This window comes from Symsagittifera roscoffensis, chromosome 3, assembly GCF_963678635.1.
Source record: "Symsagittifera roscoffensis chromosome 3, txSymRosc1.1, whole genome shotgun sequence".
NCBI lineage: Eukaryota > Metazoa > Xenacoelomorpha > Acoela > Convolutidae > Symsagittifera > Symsagittifera roscoffensis.
In genome coordinates this window covers 82,833,842-82,849,428 of record NC_087064.1, presented here as the reverse complement: position 1 = coordinate 82,849,428, position 15,587 = coordinate 82,833,842, and the positions used below count along the sequence as shown (strand labels likewise).

The following is a 15,587-nucleotide window of genomic DNA, read 5'->3' as shown; positions in this document are numbered from 1 at the left end:
ATTAATTCTTTAAAAATATTTGAAAAAATCATTGAGGCGGAATCGAACACCGACCAAAAGATTAAGAGTCGCATGTCCTCCCAGCTGGGTCTTGTCGATTTTAAAACACTAGCCACTAACAAAACAGGTATACAATGCATGCTATTAACATGAAATTGTTCAAAAAAGTGTTCATGTGTTCATGGGCGGATCTAGGATTTTCCCGAGAGGGAGGGGGGATTTTAAAAAAATTTTGTCTACCTTTTTTTTTTAGGTCAACCAAATTGATTTTTCGAGCTCTCCCAAAGCACTGTTTTGTCCATATTTTCTGCGCCGCAGGCAAAATTAAAAAAAAACGGTAGAAAGGCGTTTTTAGGCACTTTTTCGAAAATGTTGACCAAAAAATCGCGCTTTTCGGTGCGCTCCCCCCCCCCCCAAAAAAAAACTAGTATATAATGCCACCAAAGGCACCTTTAGAAAATTTTTAGGGTCCGTCGCCAAAAATTGATATCTCAAAATGATAAAGGGGGACCCTTTGGGTCGGCAGGGGTCGAATCCCTGAGGGGGGGGGGGCGTCCCCCCCTAAATCCGCCCCTACATGTGTTTACGTTGCGGAATGGGTAAAAACTGGATTCGTAGTATAACACTCCACTCGCTTGAAACCATTAGGATCATAGTTACAACAATTATGCAAAATTCTATTAATATGATGTAAATTGTGGTTGGTTTTTATGCTCCCCTCATTTTCGGCTGGTGATACCTCGACTGGTTTAATCACACTACAGTCTAGGCTTTTTGACGTTGCTTTTCTGCTTCTACCATCAAGCGTTTAATCTTTGGTATTAGAGAGCTTAATTTTTCCCCATGATGAACCCCTTCCACTTACAATAAATATAACCCGCACATTAGATTTCTACACTTTAGGGGGTGCATAAGCTTGCTAGGATGAGATACAATGATAAAAGCCCAACCAACAGTCGCTAAACTGTGAACAACATTTGGTAATCTACTTAAATGTTAATCGTTTCTACACTTAAACGAATTCTGTGAAAAATTTACCAAACATGCCTTGTAAGTAAAGTTTATCTTCAATCATATCCTGAATCATGTTCAAAAGTTCCAGAACATTCTCAGTGCTATCATCAAACTGTCCCTTTTGCAGCAACATCATACCGAGACTGATTGCCTTTGCGGAGTTGCATTTCGAAGGCAAATCTCTGATCACTTTCAAAGCTATGTTAGTTCCCTCCTTTTTAAAGTCACGTTCAAAACACTTAAGAACACAATTAGCAATGATTTCGATCTTGGCGTCCAGTTCTAACAGCGGATTTTTCCAAAGACGCTCAATTTGGACTTCCAGAGAGGCCAAATCGCCCTGGCAAATACAAGTTTGAGCCCAGAGGTAGTGAAGAAAAGGGTTCAATGGATCCAGTTTGAACGATTCCTGAAACGATGAGCCATATTGGCCCACTATCAAGCATTAAACAATCGGCTTGCAAAAAATTAGTTTCTCTGAGCAAACTATTCAAGCAAAGAGCTTTGAAATATTTTGAATGTGGTTCGGTATGCTAAATTTCAAAAATTTTGAGGCAAGTTATTCATTCAAGCGATGTAACTTAGAATTATTAACACCGGTTTGCATAACTTTTCTAGGCAAGCCAGTCAAACGAGGGACCTTTTGAATAAAATGGTCATTTTTCTAAAACTACTAAGTTTATTCAGGTATGTGAAATTTCACCACCAAAAAAGACCCCTAAAGTCCGACAGCATACAGCGGTTTTTTGATATTTTTGAAAAAATCAAAAGTTTTAATTAACATCAAACAGAGTTAATTTCTTTATACCAAAAACATTTTTTCAAAATATAACAACAAATCATTAAAAAAAGCTTCATATCCAAAGCCAAAAAGATCTTAGCAGTAATGTTTAGAGGCCAGATTTCCAACTGCTAAGTGTACTCCGACAACACCCAATCATTTGCTTGGGAGTTTTAGTTTTATTTTTGGCTGTTTTACATCAGTTTATTGCAAAAAAAAAACATTTAAAAAACCGCCATATCTCGGAAACCAATAGGTTTTGAGCACAAATATTTGGAGGCTTGATTTGGCACCACTGAAAGTACCCTGACAGCACCCCATAAAGGATACAGAGTTTCAAGTATTCAGAATGTTTTTTTTTAATTTAAGTTTTTTATTAACAACTCAAAACACTCCGTATTTGCGACCCCTGAATACACTTTGATAGCAATGCACCATAGGATAGAGAATTTCAAGAGTTACTTTAAATCAAAGTTTCTCAAAGGAAAAAAGGAATAAGAAAAAAAAGACGTCTCTCGGAAGCCAAAATGATTTGAGCAGTAAAACTTGACTTGCATCCGCTGAGCATACTCAGACAACACCCAATCATAGTGTTGAAAGTTTCAAATTTAAGTTATTCTAAATCTTTTTTTTTTAATTTTCAAAGGATTTGAGCAGAAATAGTTGCAGGAAAAATTTACACGTCCTAAGTGTAATCCGACTACACATAATTATAGGGTTCAGAGTTTCATGTTTTATTAATAATTTTATATCCGTTTTTCGAAAAAAAAAAAACTAAAAACCCATTAAAAATGGCATATCTCGGAAATTAAAAAGATTGGATCAGAAATATCTAGAGCCATATTTACAACCGCTGAGGGTTCCCTGGTAACATCTGACTTTTCATTTGAGAAAATAACCTGTTTCAATTTTCAATTAAACACGGAGACGAAAAGCTTACAAAAGTTTGCATTGCGAAGGAAGGAAAAAATTTCTACAGTTTAAGCATTCATTCTTCAACAGATGGATGGTTCGAATCGTAGACGACTTTGAAAATTTAAAACGTAAAATTCCTTAAAACAGATTTAAGGTCGCAAAATTTTGTCATTTTTTTTAAACATGTCAACATAAAGACTTCTCAAACCTGTGTCATGTGAAAGGCCAATTAAATAATGTCTTGATGAAAGAAAAACTTAACTTGATACACAGCAGTTGAATTTCAGTCATATATCACTTGCGATACCAAATAAAGAAAACATTGCGAGCAAGGAAACAGGAAAGAAAAGGAGAGCTACTAAGTCCAAAAAAAAACATTTTAAAAAACTTCGAAATGTTGTTAGGAGTGATGTTATATTTGCGGAAAACAAGTCCAGACGCACAATTGACAAAATTAAATCGAAAAACTGAAGAAGCCAAAGCAAAATTGTTTTCAGGAACAACTTTGAACTATAAATTCTTTTCTAAGAATTTCAGCATTTCATGGGATCCGAGGGGGAGCATTTATTTATGTTCACCTTGAAACTGCCCAAAAATAGGTCACTGCAGCGATATCCGAAACCTTTTGCGTCAAATCTAGTTTTAAAGCAAAAAAAATATACGAAGTCAATGTTAGTTAAGTTGCGCACAGATCAGCCGCGGATGCTTGAAACCCCCAAAAACTAGCCACCAATAATGCAGCTACATATGCTAATAAGTTGCCAATTCGATGCAGCAAAAGTAGCATCACATACAAAAAGATACAGTTTTGCAAGTTAAAAAAATTGCAAACCCTAAAGCCACATTATGTATAAATTATGCATTTCAAAAATTTGCGAGATATATTGAGTTAGAAAATTTCTGAAATCGAGATTTTATTATCGTTATTCTGTTTGAAACAAATGGCTTTCTTCGTTTCATTTGATGAATTAAAAATGCATCAACTGTGTAAACTGATAACTATTCGAATGTCAGAGCACATGTTATCAATAAGCTGTAAAGGTGCAACTTAATTTCAATGGTGCAACAAAATATCTTATTGCAAATTCGATGCAGCGAATTCGACGCAGCGAATTCGACGCAGCAAATATTGTTGTTTTAAAACGCAACGAATATTGCGGTTTAGTCGCAACAATATTTGCTACTGAGGTTGGAAAAATCTGGTTGGAAAAAATCTGGTTGGAAGTAAATCAGAAGTCGACAAAAAATTAAAATGTGGCAACTAAACCGTCAAAACATGAGCAGAAAAATCATAAGCCGACAAATTTGTGAAACGAAACCTTTGCCATTTGAAAAAAAAACAGGTCCTGCTCAGATTCAAACTAAAAAACTGGGCTATCCCAGGCGTGTTTAGTTTCTCCAGACCAAAGGTGCCGGAGACCCAACGAAATTTCAATTCATTATGAGCCAATATATCAATGGATTGTCTAAAACAAATTTTTAACCCGAAAAAGTCTATATTCCGATTTGATAACGCTTGCTAACTGCCATCGTAAGCATGCCATTAAAAATACCCTGGTTTTCTGAGACCATTTAAATTTCCATTGTGGCATGTCAAAATGCCGATAGGTCAGGGTCAGGTTGTCGAAAATATCAAGTGTGTCAGGTTGCCAGAAAGCTTTTTTGACTTGATTGGCTCTGATTTTTGAAGCACCGAGCTATTGCCCTCCCATCTCAGGGATTCGACCCCCTGCCGACCCAAAGGGTCCCCCTTTGGTACTTTTTATAAGAAATCCATTTTCGGCCGACTGACCGTAAAATTTTTTAATGGCGCCAATATATACTAACTTTGAGGGGGAGCGCGCGCCAAAAAGAATGCAGAAAGTTTGGCCAAAACAGCGTCTTTTTAGTTCTTTAGGAAAGCCCGGAAAATCAATTTGGTCAATCTAAAAAATCCGCCCCCCCCCCCTCGAGAAAATCCTAGATCCAACCCTGGACAGAACCATTAGAAAATGATTCACAATTTGTAATACCATAACTCGTTAAACCCTTTGAAAACTATTTTCACAGAGTATTTTTGAGAAATAACTTTTTCGACCCCAGTTTTGCTAAAGAAATCAAGAACGACAGCGTTATAATGGCTCAAAAAGCAAACTTACATTCAATGCTTCCGTTGCTGCTTGGAAGTTCTGCTCCTGTATGTAGAGGCTAGACAACTGACGAATTATGTGCGCCTGAAAAGATAAATAGTCCAATCATTTGATAGGCGTCAAACTTTCCTAACACCATTAAAAGGAGGATTATAATATCATAAATCTAGAAATCTAGATGGACTCTATGCAGTACGTATTTTGAGGGAATTCAAAACTTAACCGATACACGACATTTGCCGAAAGAAGTTGTTTTTTTTATTGCGCGGGTATAGCGTCACAAGAATGGTATAAAATTTGAATGCATTGAAAGAATTAATTTTTGTTCAATCAAACGTTTTTCAAACCATCATAACAAACCGAAAACTGCCAGTGTGAGTCAGCAAAACGAGGAGTCAAAATTTTATGGAGGCGCAGGATTCTACATAAGTTGATATGCACTGCGATTGAGACCGATGCTAGCCTTGCTGGAAAGATATTATTCTACCTTTGTAATTTTGTCCAATCTGGGATCATTGCACTTCACTGCTAAATTGGCCGCAAGAGCCATCAGCCTAACAGAGCAATCTCTCTCATTTCGACTACTATTATTATTCCCGTCTGTATCCATCGCTAGGTCATCATAGATATCTCCTGCTTGCTTTTCTGACAACTTATTCGGCATCGATTGTTCCAAAAACATTCCTTTGCTTTCGGCATACTTCCACACTCGTTGCACAATTGCCAGTGGGCAATTTTCTACATTTTGTAGAGCAATTTGCGCTATCTCTGAAGCACATATTAACAAAAATACGCAATGAATTTTTTTGAATTTTGAATTTCAATGATAGAAATTTCACAAATGATAATAAGTAGCCACGGGTCTTTTTACTTATTTGAATTTTCAATGCATGAATGTTAGGAACAATATACTGATAGCACTGGTTGATTTGGTAAATACAAATGCAATCACCTTGTTCTTAAGCCGACTTCTAATAGGGCCGAACTTAGAGCTGATACGAAGGTGGTCAGGAGGAGTTCGGCTGATTTGGAATTGAGAAAATGACTGTTTCATGAAATTTTTTATTCTAATAAACAAAAACATTTCTATGAAAAAATTCTGATCCTTTTTAGATGAATTCAAAGTTGGTTGATCTCTCATAATTGTTCTTCTTTTGCAGTTGCATTCATCTACAAAAAAACTCATTTTTTGAATTTTCGCAACAAGATCTTTGATATTGCTTGAATGCAGACGAACTTTGAGTAGATCACATTTCAAGTTTTTTGGTTACTCAAATTTTTTAAATTTACATCTAAGCATTAACATTAAATTGATAAAGATAGCTTTTGTGAGCTTCTTCTAAGCATTCCTCGTCGAAGCTAAAGTTACTTCTAACAATTTCGAAACAAAATTTTATTTCGAAGTTTTACAAAACAATATCTATGAGCTTGAAAATTCTCAAGTTTCTTTACAATCTTCTCCACAAATTAATTATTTTTGAGCTTTAGGGTCTATTCAGAAGAACTGAATTATACTTTTCTTTTGAGTTACTACTTCCTTATCCAGCTGATTTCCTAAATACGTATATCGTTATCTAGCTCAATTTATCACTGAATCCTGTCTCCTCATACATCATCCAACATCTCTTTCAAACTTACGTATTCTTCTAACTCTCAATACTCTAGTGAAACCCGTGTATTCTAAAAAGGAGTTTTTTTAGAATTGAATATTATCTTTACAAAAAAATATATTCTACTGAAGAAAATCAAGAAAATTTTCGCCTTTTTTTACCATCGAAATTGATAAAATCCATCAAGACAAGTTACTGAAATTTCTGCTGTTCGTGAAAAAACTATGTACATAAATACCATAATGTACGTGAAAAAATCCAATATGTACTGTACATTGAAAATAGCATAATGTGCATAGAACCCTCAGGAAATATTTATCGCTGTTTTTGAACATTTTGTTTCTACGCAGAAATCACCTTTCTCACTGCTTCGCATTTTTTCAATCAAAAATGGAAAAAAATTTTTTTCAATCAACACATTTTTTTCAATCAAAGTTGGAAAATTTCCAATAGATTTTTTTTTTCATAAAACGATCAACTTCGAAATGTTTAAATATATTTGTAAGTTATGAATTTGATATTTGTAGATTTTTTTTTAAAAAAAATGTATTTTGAAGATTTCTTAAAACAAAAAATGAGTCTCAAAAGTTTCTTGGAAAAGAAAAAAAGGAAGTCAATAATTTTGACGTGAGATCCAAGGTTTGAACTTCATTCAATAAAAAACTGAAAAAAAAACATTCAAATTTTTGAACACCAACAGAAACCTCAAAATAAAAAAATTAGACCTATGAATTTTTTTACCTAGAAACAAAAATTATTTATCTCTCAGAAACAAATAAAAGACATTATTTACATATATGCAATAATTATTATTTAAAAAGATTTTTGATTGAATCTGATGAGCATTGAGGAAATAAAAAAAGAAAGCTGATAAAAAGAAAAAACGGACAAAAAAACAGACAAAACAGACAAATTAAAAATTTCGAAATTCAGACTAATTTTAAATCTACATAAAGGCAAACTGAATAAGTTTTCGAAAACTACTTGAACATAGAAAAAGACCGTTTGTTTCTTTTAACTGAAATAGAGATGAAAATAATGAAAAAAAAACAATCAACAAAAAATTCAAAAGTCAACAAAACATTTTTTTACAAGGTTTGCGGAATTTGAAATCTAACCAGAAGAAAAAACATAGAAAAAACGATTGTTGATATGAAGATAAAAATGACAAAAAAAAATTTAAAAACGGACAAAACAACAAAAGTTCGATACTTTCAATGGTTTCGAGAATCGGTCAAGTTTTTAAAATAACCAAAAACAAATTGAAAGTTTTTGCTGCAAAACTACTTCTTTCAAAAATCAAACAACTGAAAACTTACAAAACATCTCTCAGAAACAAATAAAAGACATTATTTACATATATGCAATAATTATTATTTAAAAAGATTTTTGATTGAATCTGATGAGCATTGAGGAAATAAAAAAAGAAAGCTGATAAAAAGAAAAAACGGACAAAAAAACAGACAAAACAGACAAATTAAAAATTTCGAAATTCAGACTAATTTTAAATCTACATAAAGGCAAACTGAATAAGTTTTCGAAAACTACTTGAACATAGAAAAAGACCGTTTGGTTCTTTTAACTGAAATAGAGATGAAAATAATGAAAAAAAAACAATCAACAAAAAATTCAAAAGTCAACAAAACATTTTTTTACAAGGTTTGCGGAATTTGAAATCTAACCAGAAGAAAAAACATAGAAACGATTGTTGATATGAAGATAAAAATGACAAAAAAAAATTTAAAAACGGACAAAACAACAAAAGTTCGATACTTTCAATGGTTTCGAGAATCGGTCAAGTTTTTAAAATAACCAAAAACAAATTGAAAGTTTTTGCTGCAAAACTACTTCTTTCAAAAATCAAACAACTGAAAACTTGACTTCCTTTTATCTTATATTAATCACTTAGAAGCACTTGTTCAGATGGATTTCATTTTTGACAGAAGTCTTAGGGGCTCAAAAACTCTCCCTCTAGGCAAATGATACGGTGTTTGAACCTATTGTATAAAAAAAAATGAAGAGTAGGGAAAAAAGAAGAAAAGTTTTCTCGTTTGAGGATTTACTTGTAAAAATTACAGGAAAAAAATGTCTTAATTTCAGCTACAGACCGCTGTTACAAAACATTAAAAACTCCAGCTGCAAACAAAGTTTCTTACCAATATTCAAGATTCAACCCAAACGTATTTTTGGTTTTCACTTTTTATTCATTTCATTCAAACTGAGAATTATTTCTCTCAAAACATTCGTGTCTCTCCTCCTTTTTAGTGCACTTTCCCTTTTGAAAAACACGACTATTCAATTTGCACTAAGCTTTTCGGCAACTTGGAAATAAAACAGCATTAAACTTGATGGAAAACGTTTGATTATGTAACAAAATGATGAAAAATTTTTGAAATCTTCAAAAAGTTGTTTCAAAAATTTTAAAAACTGATAACTCAAACGATAATTTGTTTCAGGATTGGTGCAAACTTAAACAAACTTTTTGAAAGAACTAACAAACAATTCAATTAGTCGATGATTGAGACACTGACGAACGAATGCCCTGTCTGCTAGAGGAGAAATTGAAACTCAAGAAACAACATCAGACCAATATCTCACAACCATCTCACCACGTGTGTATTCAGTGCAATGCAATAATGAAATTTTCACTCTTAGAGTACGGTTCTTTTTAAGCCCGGTTTGTAGAAAACTTTGCTACACAATCTCGATGTCTCACTAAATTGTTTACAGTATCTGCAAGTAGATGACAAAGAATGTGAACTCGAGCCACTATAAACACCGCGTAAAACGTCCTTGAGACATCCAGATATGCAATTCTTGCGTAAAAAAATTCAGCAGAACTTGCCATATCTGCATTAAGGAAGTTAACTTCAGCGACCCTTGCCAGGAAGCAAATGTCATGTTGTTTTTTTACGAATTGTTTAACTTTGCAGTTTCCCCTAGTTTAATTTTTTGAATTTCGGAAAGAACAGTTTTTAGCGATATACCACTTGATCGCTTACAAACTGCATTTTTGAAAATTATGTCTGACAGTCGGTTTTCTAGAACGGGAACGGTTTTCTTTTTAAGGTCTAGATGTCTAAGAGCATGGGAATCCAAGCGATGTTCAACTTACAAACTGGATGAATCTTCTGATCTGTTTCAGTTCGGAGCGAAATTTTAAGGCATACATCACTCCAGAAACGATCACTTTGTACCGACTTCACTTTAGACCCAGAGCTCCTCTATTTGAAGATCGATTACTCATCTCTCCAGAACATTACAAGCTCCTGAAGACTGCATGAACCACTTAAACGTAACAAAGGAATCGGAACTTTGTCTACTACTGTTTTAAATTCCTTTGAACTTGCTGGTCATTAGATTTTGCTCGTAAGGAATTAAATTGGCTTCCTTATGAAGTTTTCAAAAAACAGGGAAAATTAAAGTTGAGTGAGGATTCTTGTTGGATTTCCCTCTGAAATTCAGTAACTTTTCTTGCGTAATTATAATAACAAAAAGTTAACTGGTGAACATTCGCTTAACCGAAACTGTTCAACATTATTTTTTAGTTTTCCGATTTTTTGTGTCGATAAAACCTCAGTCTATGATAAACTTAAATATCAAAAACTGGTTAATACCTACCGCATAAATTGTTAAAGTGAGTTTTTAGCTCACAGAAGGAATCAATTGGTTGATTGTTCCTTACACAATCCTGATGACAATCATGTCACCAGGTCAATCGATAATCAATCTGCCGGGCATGGTGATTTTTTGTATGCATAACTTTCGATAATCTGGATGAATATGTGATGAGGCAATTAGAAAATTGAAGCGGATCCGTTTTGCTTGTTTCATCTAGCTATTAAGTTGTTTTGAACAGAACTGAGGTTAAAAGATGAAATCACTTCGATCCATATTTCTTTGGTGTCACATCTGATTTCATCGCCATTTGGAACGCTTTAGGATGAACTTCATATTTTGGTATTCTGAAACTTTTTTCATCAGAAAACAATTTAAAGTAATTAACTTTTCGATGTCACATCGATTGACCTGGTGACATGATTGTCATCAGGGTTGTCTAATGAACAATCAACCAATTTAATCCTTCTGTGAGCTGAAAACTTTTTGAAACAACTTATGCGATAGGTATCAACCACTTTTTGATATTTGAGTTTATCATAAGCTGAGGTTTTATTCAAAGAAAAAATCGGAAAATAAAAAAAATGTTAAACCTTTTAGGGTAAACGTATCTTCACCAGTTCACTCCACAAAATACGCAAAAAAAAATCCTGAATTTCAGTGGAAAAATTAACAAAAAACCTCCGTCAACTATTACTTTACCTGTCTCTTGAAAATTTCATGAGGACGCATTTTACTCCAAGTAAAATACAATTCCTTGCGAGCAAAATCTAACGAAGCAAGTTGAAAGGAATTTGAAAATTAGTAGACAAAGTTCCGTTTCTTTTGTAATCTTTTAGTGGTTCATGCAGTCTTCAGAAATTCGCAATGTTCTGGAGAGATGATTAATCAATCTTCAAGAAGAAGAGCTCTGGGTCTTAAAAGAAGTCGGTACAAAGTGATCGGCTTTGGAGTAATGTCTGTCTTAAAAGTTCGCCCGAACTGAAACAGATCAAACGATTCATCCAGTTTATAATTTAAATATCGCTGGAGACCTTAAAAAGACAAAAAAAAAGTTCCCGTTCTAGAAAGCCAACCGTCAAACAAAAAATTTCGAACATTTATTTTGTAAGCGATCAAGTGGTGTAACCCTAAAAACTGTTCTTTCCGAAATAATAAAAAAAATAAACAAGGGAAAACTGCAAAGTTGAACAATTTGTAAAAAAAACTACATGACCTTTACTTCATGCCCAAGGTTCGCTGAAGTCAACTTCCTTATTGCAGATGGGGCTCAGGTTCACATTCTTTGTCATCTGCTTGCAGATACTAAAAAGAATTTAGTGAGATATCAAGATTGTGTAGCAACATTTTCTATAAACCGGGCATAAGAAACAACTGTACTATGAGCGTGAATAGACACGAATGTTCTGAGAGAAGTAATTCCCAGTTTTGAATGAAATGAATAAAAAGTGAAAACCAAAATTAAATTTGAGTTGAATCTTGAATATCAATGAGAAACTTTTTTTAGCAGGAGTATTGAATGTTCGGTGACAGCTTTCTGTAGCTGAAATAAAGACACTTTTTTCCTGTTAGTTTTACAGAGAAATCCTCAATGGGAAATATTTTCTTTTTTCCTCTTAACTCCATTACTACTTATAAAATAGGTTCAACCAGTGTATCATTTGCATAGAGGGAGATTATTTAAGCCCCTAAAACATCTGTCAAAAATGAAATCCACCTGTACAAAAACGGTAAATGATTAAATTTAGATAAAAGAAACGCAGGTTTTTCAACTGTTTGATTTTTGAAAATAGTTTTGCAGCAAAAGTTTTCGATTCACTTTAATTTATTTTAAAGTTGACTGATTCTCGAAAACATTGAGATTATCAAACTTTTGCTGTTTTGACCGTTTTTATAGTTTTTTTTCGTCATTTTTATCTTCATATTAACAATCATTTTATGTGTTCTTTTTCTTCTGATTAGATTTCAAATTCACAAAGAAAAGCATTTCCGCAAACCATGTAAAATAACTATTTTTGAAACTTCTGAATTTTTTGTTGATGGTTTTCTTTTTCATTGGGTTCATCTTTATTTCTGTTAAACGAAACAAACGTACTTTTATTTTGTAATCAAGTAACTTTTCGAAAAATTCCTCAGTTTGCTTTTATCTAGATTTAAATTAGTCTGGAGTTTGATATTTTGAATAATTCTGTTTCGTCTTATTTTTCCGTTAATGTTCTGGCGTTTTTTCTTCATATAAGCTTTATCTTTTTTTGACTTCTCAAGGCTCATCAGATTCAATCAAAAAGCTTTTTAAATAATAATTATGGCATGTAAGTATATAATGTCTTTTTTCGTTTCTGAGAGATAAATAAATTTTGTTTCTAGGTAAAAAACTTATAGGTCACAATTTTTTATTTTGAGGTTTCAGTTGGTTTTTAAAATTTGATTCTCAGATCAAAATTTTTAGCTTCCTTTTTTTGTTTTCCAAGACACTTTTGAGACTCATTTTTAATTTTAAGAAATTTTCAAAATATCTTTTACAAATATCTACAAATATCAAATTTGTACCTTACAAATATTTTTAAACATTTCGAAGTTGATTATTTTATGAAAAAAATTGCTGTTCTAAAACATCTGTTAGAAAAACTTCCAGTGAATTGACTTTTGTGGACTCTTTTGAACTTAATCTTACTTATACTCTATACTGAAGTTGTAAAAACTTGTTGTTCGTGATTTTTAATTGCGTTTATTTTTCCACAGTCCTTGTTATTCATTCTTTTCTAAAAAACAGCAAAAACTTTTTCGCCTTGTTATGAAGAAATTACAAGCTTCAGGTTCATTTTTACTTTCTTCGCTTGACTGTGTATTTCGAATTTTCCGCCGTTCGATGAAATTTTTGATCTACTCAAGTTGGTCTCATTTGGGGCGTCAGTTTTCTTTTTAGAGTGAAAATTGAGTTTTATCTTTTTATTAGCACTCGGAGAAGTGAAGGGACCCGGAGACACTGCGTTATTAGATAGTGTCTTCTGAATACTGGTTTGATTCGTTCCATCTTTGTCATTTTCTCAGCTAATCATTCTTCGTAAATCCCAGTCACTTTCTAAATTACATATCACCCTATCCGCCTCCTGAACCATAACAAGTTCTAACTGATTTTTTGTCATTGGTTGCATATAAACATCGTGCTGAGAAAATGGTATCGTACGCATTATGGAAGTGTACAAATACCCATATTTTCTCTAACACTGAGCGTTCGTTTTTCAAAATGATTTGAGTAAACTACACTAAATCTTGTTCGTCTTGAACATCGGAATCAACTGTACCGACATAATTACTGTACCGACATAAATACTGTACCGAAATAATTACTGTATCGACTCAATTAATGTACTCTGCAAAATAAAACTCAGGAGTCGTCGTCACATTATCAACTGACCGTTTTTGTTTTAATGACTTGAATGCATTCACAATTACACCGTCTTCTCCCTAGGATGGAATAGACATGAATATTCTTTTTTCAAACGCGAAACTGTAATCTACTCGATCGAAACAACCTATGAAAAACGTTTGTTTTTCTTGCAAATTGTTTCAGTTTATGAGGTGAATAGCTGCTAACACGATTCAACCTGAATCAGTAAAAAATTTGTCATTTTTCCAAAAAAAATTTATTAGGAAATTTCTAACTTTGATTGAAGAAAATGTGTTCTAATTTCACTGCGAAGTGATTTTTGCGTAGAAAAGAAATTTTCAAAAATAGCGATTAAAATTTCCTGAGGATTCTACGTACACTATGCTAATTTTCAATGTACACTTTATATTGGATTTTTTCAAGTACACTATGGTATTTTTCTATGTACCAATAAGCAATATTTTTCACGAGCAGCGGAAATTTCAGAAGCTGTCTCGATGAATTTAATTAAATTCACTGATAACAGTGGAATTGATTTTTTTGTAAACTTAAAAATCAATTCATAAAAAACTCACTTATGAAAACACGGGATTCAGTAGTTTATTGAGAGATGCATGAGCACGGAATTTGAGAACTCAAAAGACCAGGTGATTTGTTTTCGAAATTTTTGTGATGCAACTTTCTCATAAAATTTGCAAGATGAAGATTTGATGAGGAACGTTGATGAAAAACATATTGGATTTTCGATTGATCAAATGTTAAGGTTTGAAAGATAGTTAAATCAAAAAGGGAGTTGAAAAAGTTGAATTGGAACATACTCAAAATTGATCAAATTCCAGCAAAAGAAGTGATTGTGAGAGAGTCAATTTTTTCGTTTCTAAATTTTAAGACTGCTAGGAAAGCAACAATGAGATAAAAAAACTGAACCTTAGCTTCGATGTGGATCGATCAAGAAAAACTATTATTGGTTCAATCAATTGAATTTAATTCATTGGCAAAATATAAATTTAAGAAAAAAATGAAGCTGAAAATTCAAAACTTCAATAAAACTTTAGAAAGATAATTAATTAAATAATTTAATCAAAGATAATTAATTTTCAGGGGGTTTAGGGATTTATCTAAGACTGGAAACCATTAACCCGGAAAAAATGATTATAGTTATTTGAGTTGAATTCCCGATAAGCTGATAATCTTCAGCGAGTCCCAAATCAATTACGATAAATTACTTTGAGTGAAAAATAGTTATCTGATAAGATTTTATTCCCCTTCAGCGATCATTAACTTATCCACTTAATTAACAATTGAACAAATTGTCCCCAATGATTCCGGCCATATACCCCCAAAAATTAACTCAGGTGAAAAAATTAATCTGATAAGATCTTTATTACGCCCCCGAGAAAAAGGCTAATTGAGTAACATATTCACGTGACTTTGACATGTTGACTTCTCTCCGAAAATAGCCATGACCTCTTGTTGCTCTATACCACTCTTTTGGCATAATTAACAGAGTACTGCAATTTAGTTATGACGTTTTTTGTGAATGGCATACCTCCAAGTAATAATTGCGGTCGATCAGATTTTACAGCTACGTCAACAAATGCCTTCCGCAAATTGCATAGCTTGTCTTCGCTCTTCTCACACTCCAGCTTCCTCAGGATATTCTGAAGAGCAGATTCCACATAATCCACACCTCTGTGAGTCATCAAAGAGGAGAAAAACAGCTCAAAGTGCTCTTCTTTAGACGCAACTGCGACGAACTCCTTAAAAGAAATGACATGACTTCATATTCACATTGTTTGAGGTTTAAAACTTCAACGAAAAAATTTCCGAGCCGCTTAGAATTTTGAAAAATTATACACAACAAGCTATTCCAAAAAGTTGTCATAAAACAGACTTGGAGGAACAGCCATTTACTTCAATGATTAGACATAGGAGCCATACAGAAATCGAGCGAAAGAAAGTGAAAACCGAGTGTTTTTCTTTTTCAGAACTATTTGTTTTACACTAGCAACCTTTTCACGAGAAATAACACACATACACAAATCCCGTGTTTGGGTTCGGAAAAACCATCAACCCTATTTTTTTGCAAAAAGCACGCCGATTTCTCAAAAACTCAATAAAAAACACTC

General features: G+C 33.1%; 1 protein-coding gene across 1 annotated transcript; it reads right to left on the bottom strand.

The window, feature by feature from the left end:
- Positions 1-1,012: 1,012 nt before the first annotated feature.
- Positions 1,013-15,161, bottom strand: LOC134841868 (uncharacterized). Its single transcript, XM_063857910.1, has 4 exons — positions 15,008-15,161; positions 5,327-5,607; positions 4,849-4,923; positions 1,013-1,423 (listed from the first exon to the last, which is right to left on the bottom strand). The coding sequence occupies exons 1-4, from the start codon at positions 15,159-15,161 to the stop codon at positions 1,013-1,015; spliced, it is 921 nt and encodes a 306-aa protein (XP_063713980.1).
- Between the last annotated feature and the right edge of the window lie 426 nt (positions 15,162-15,587).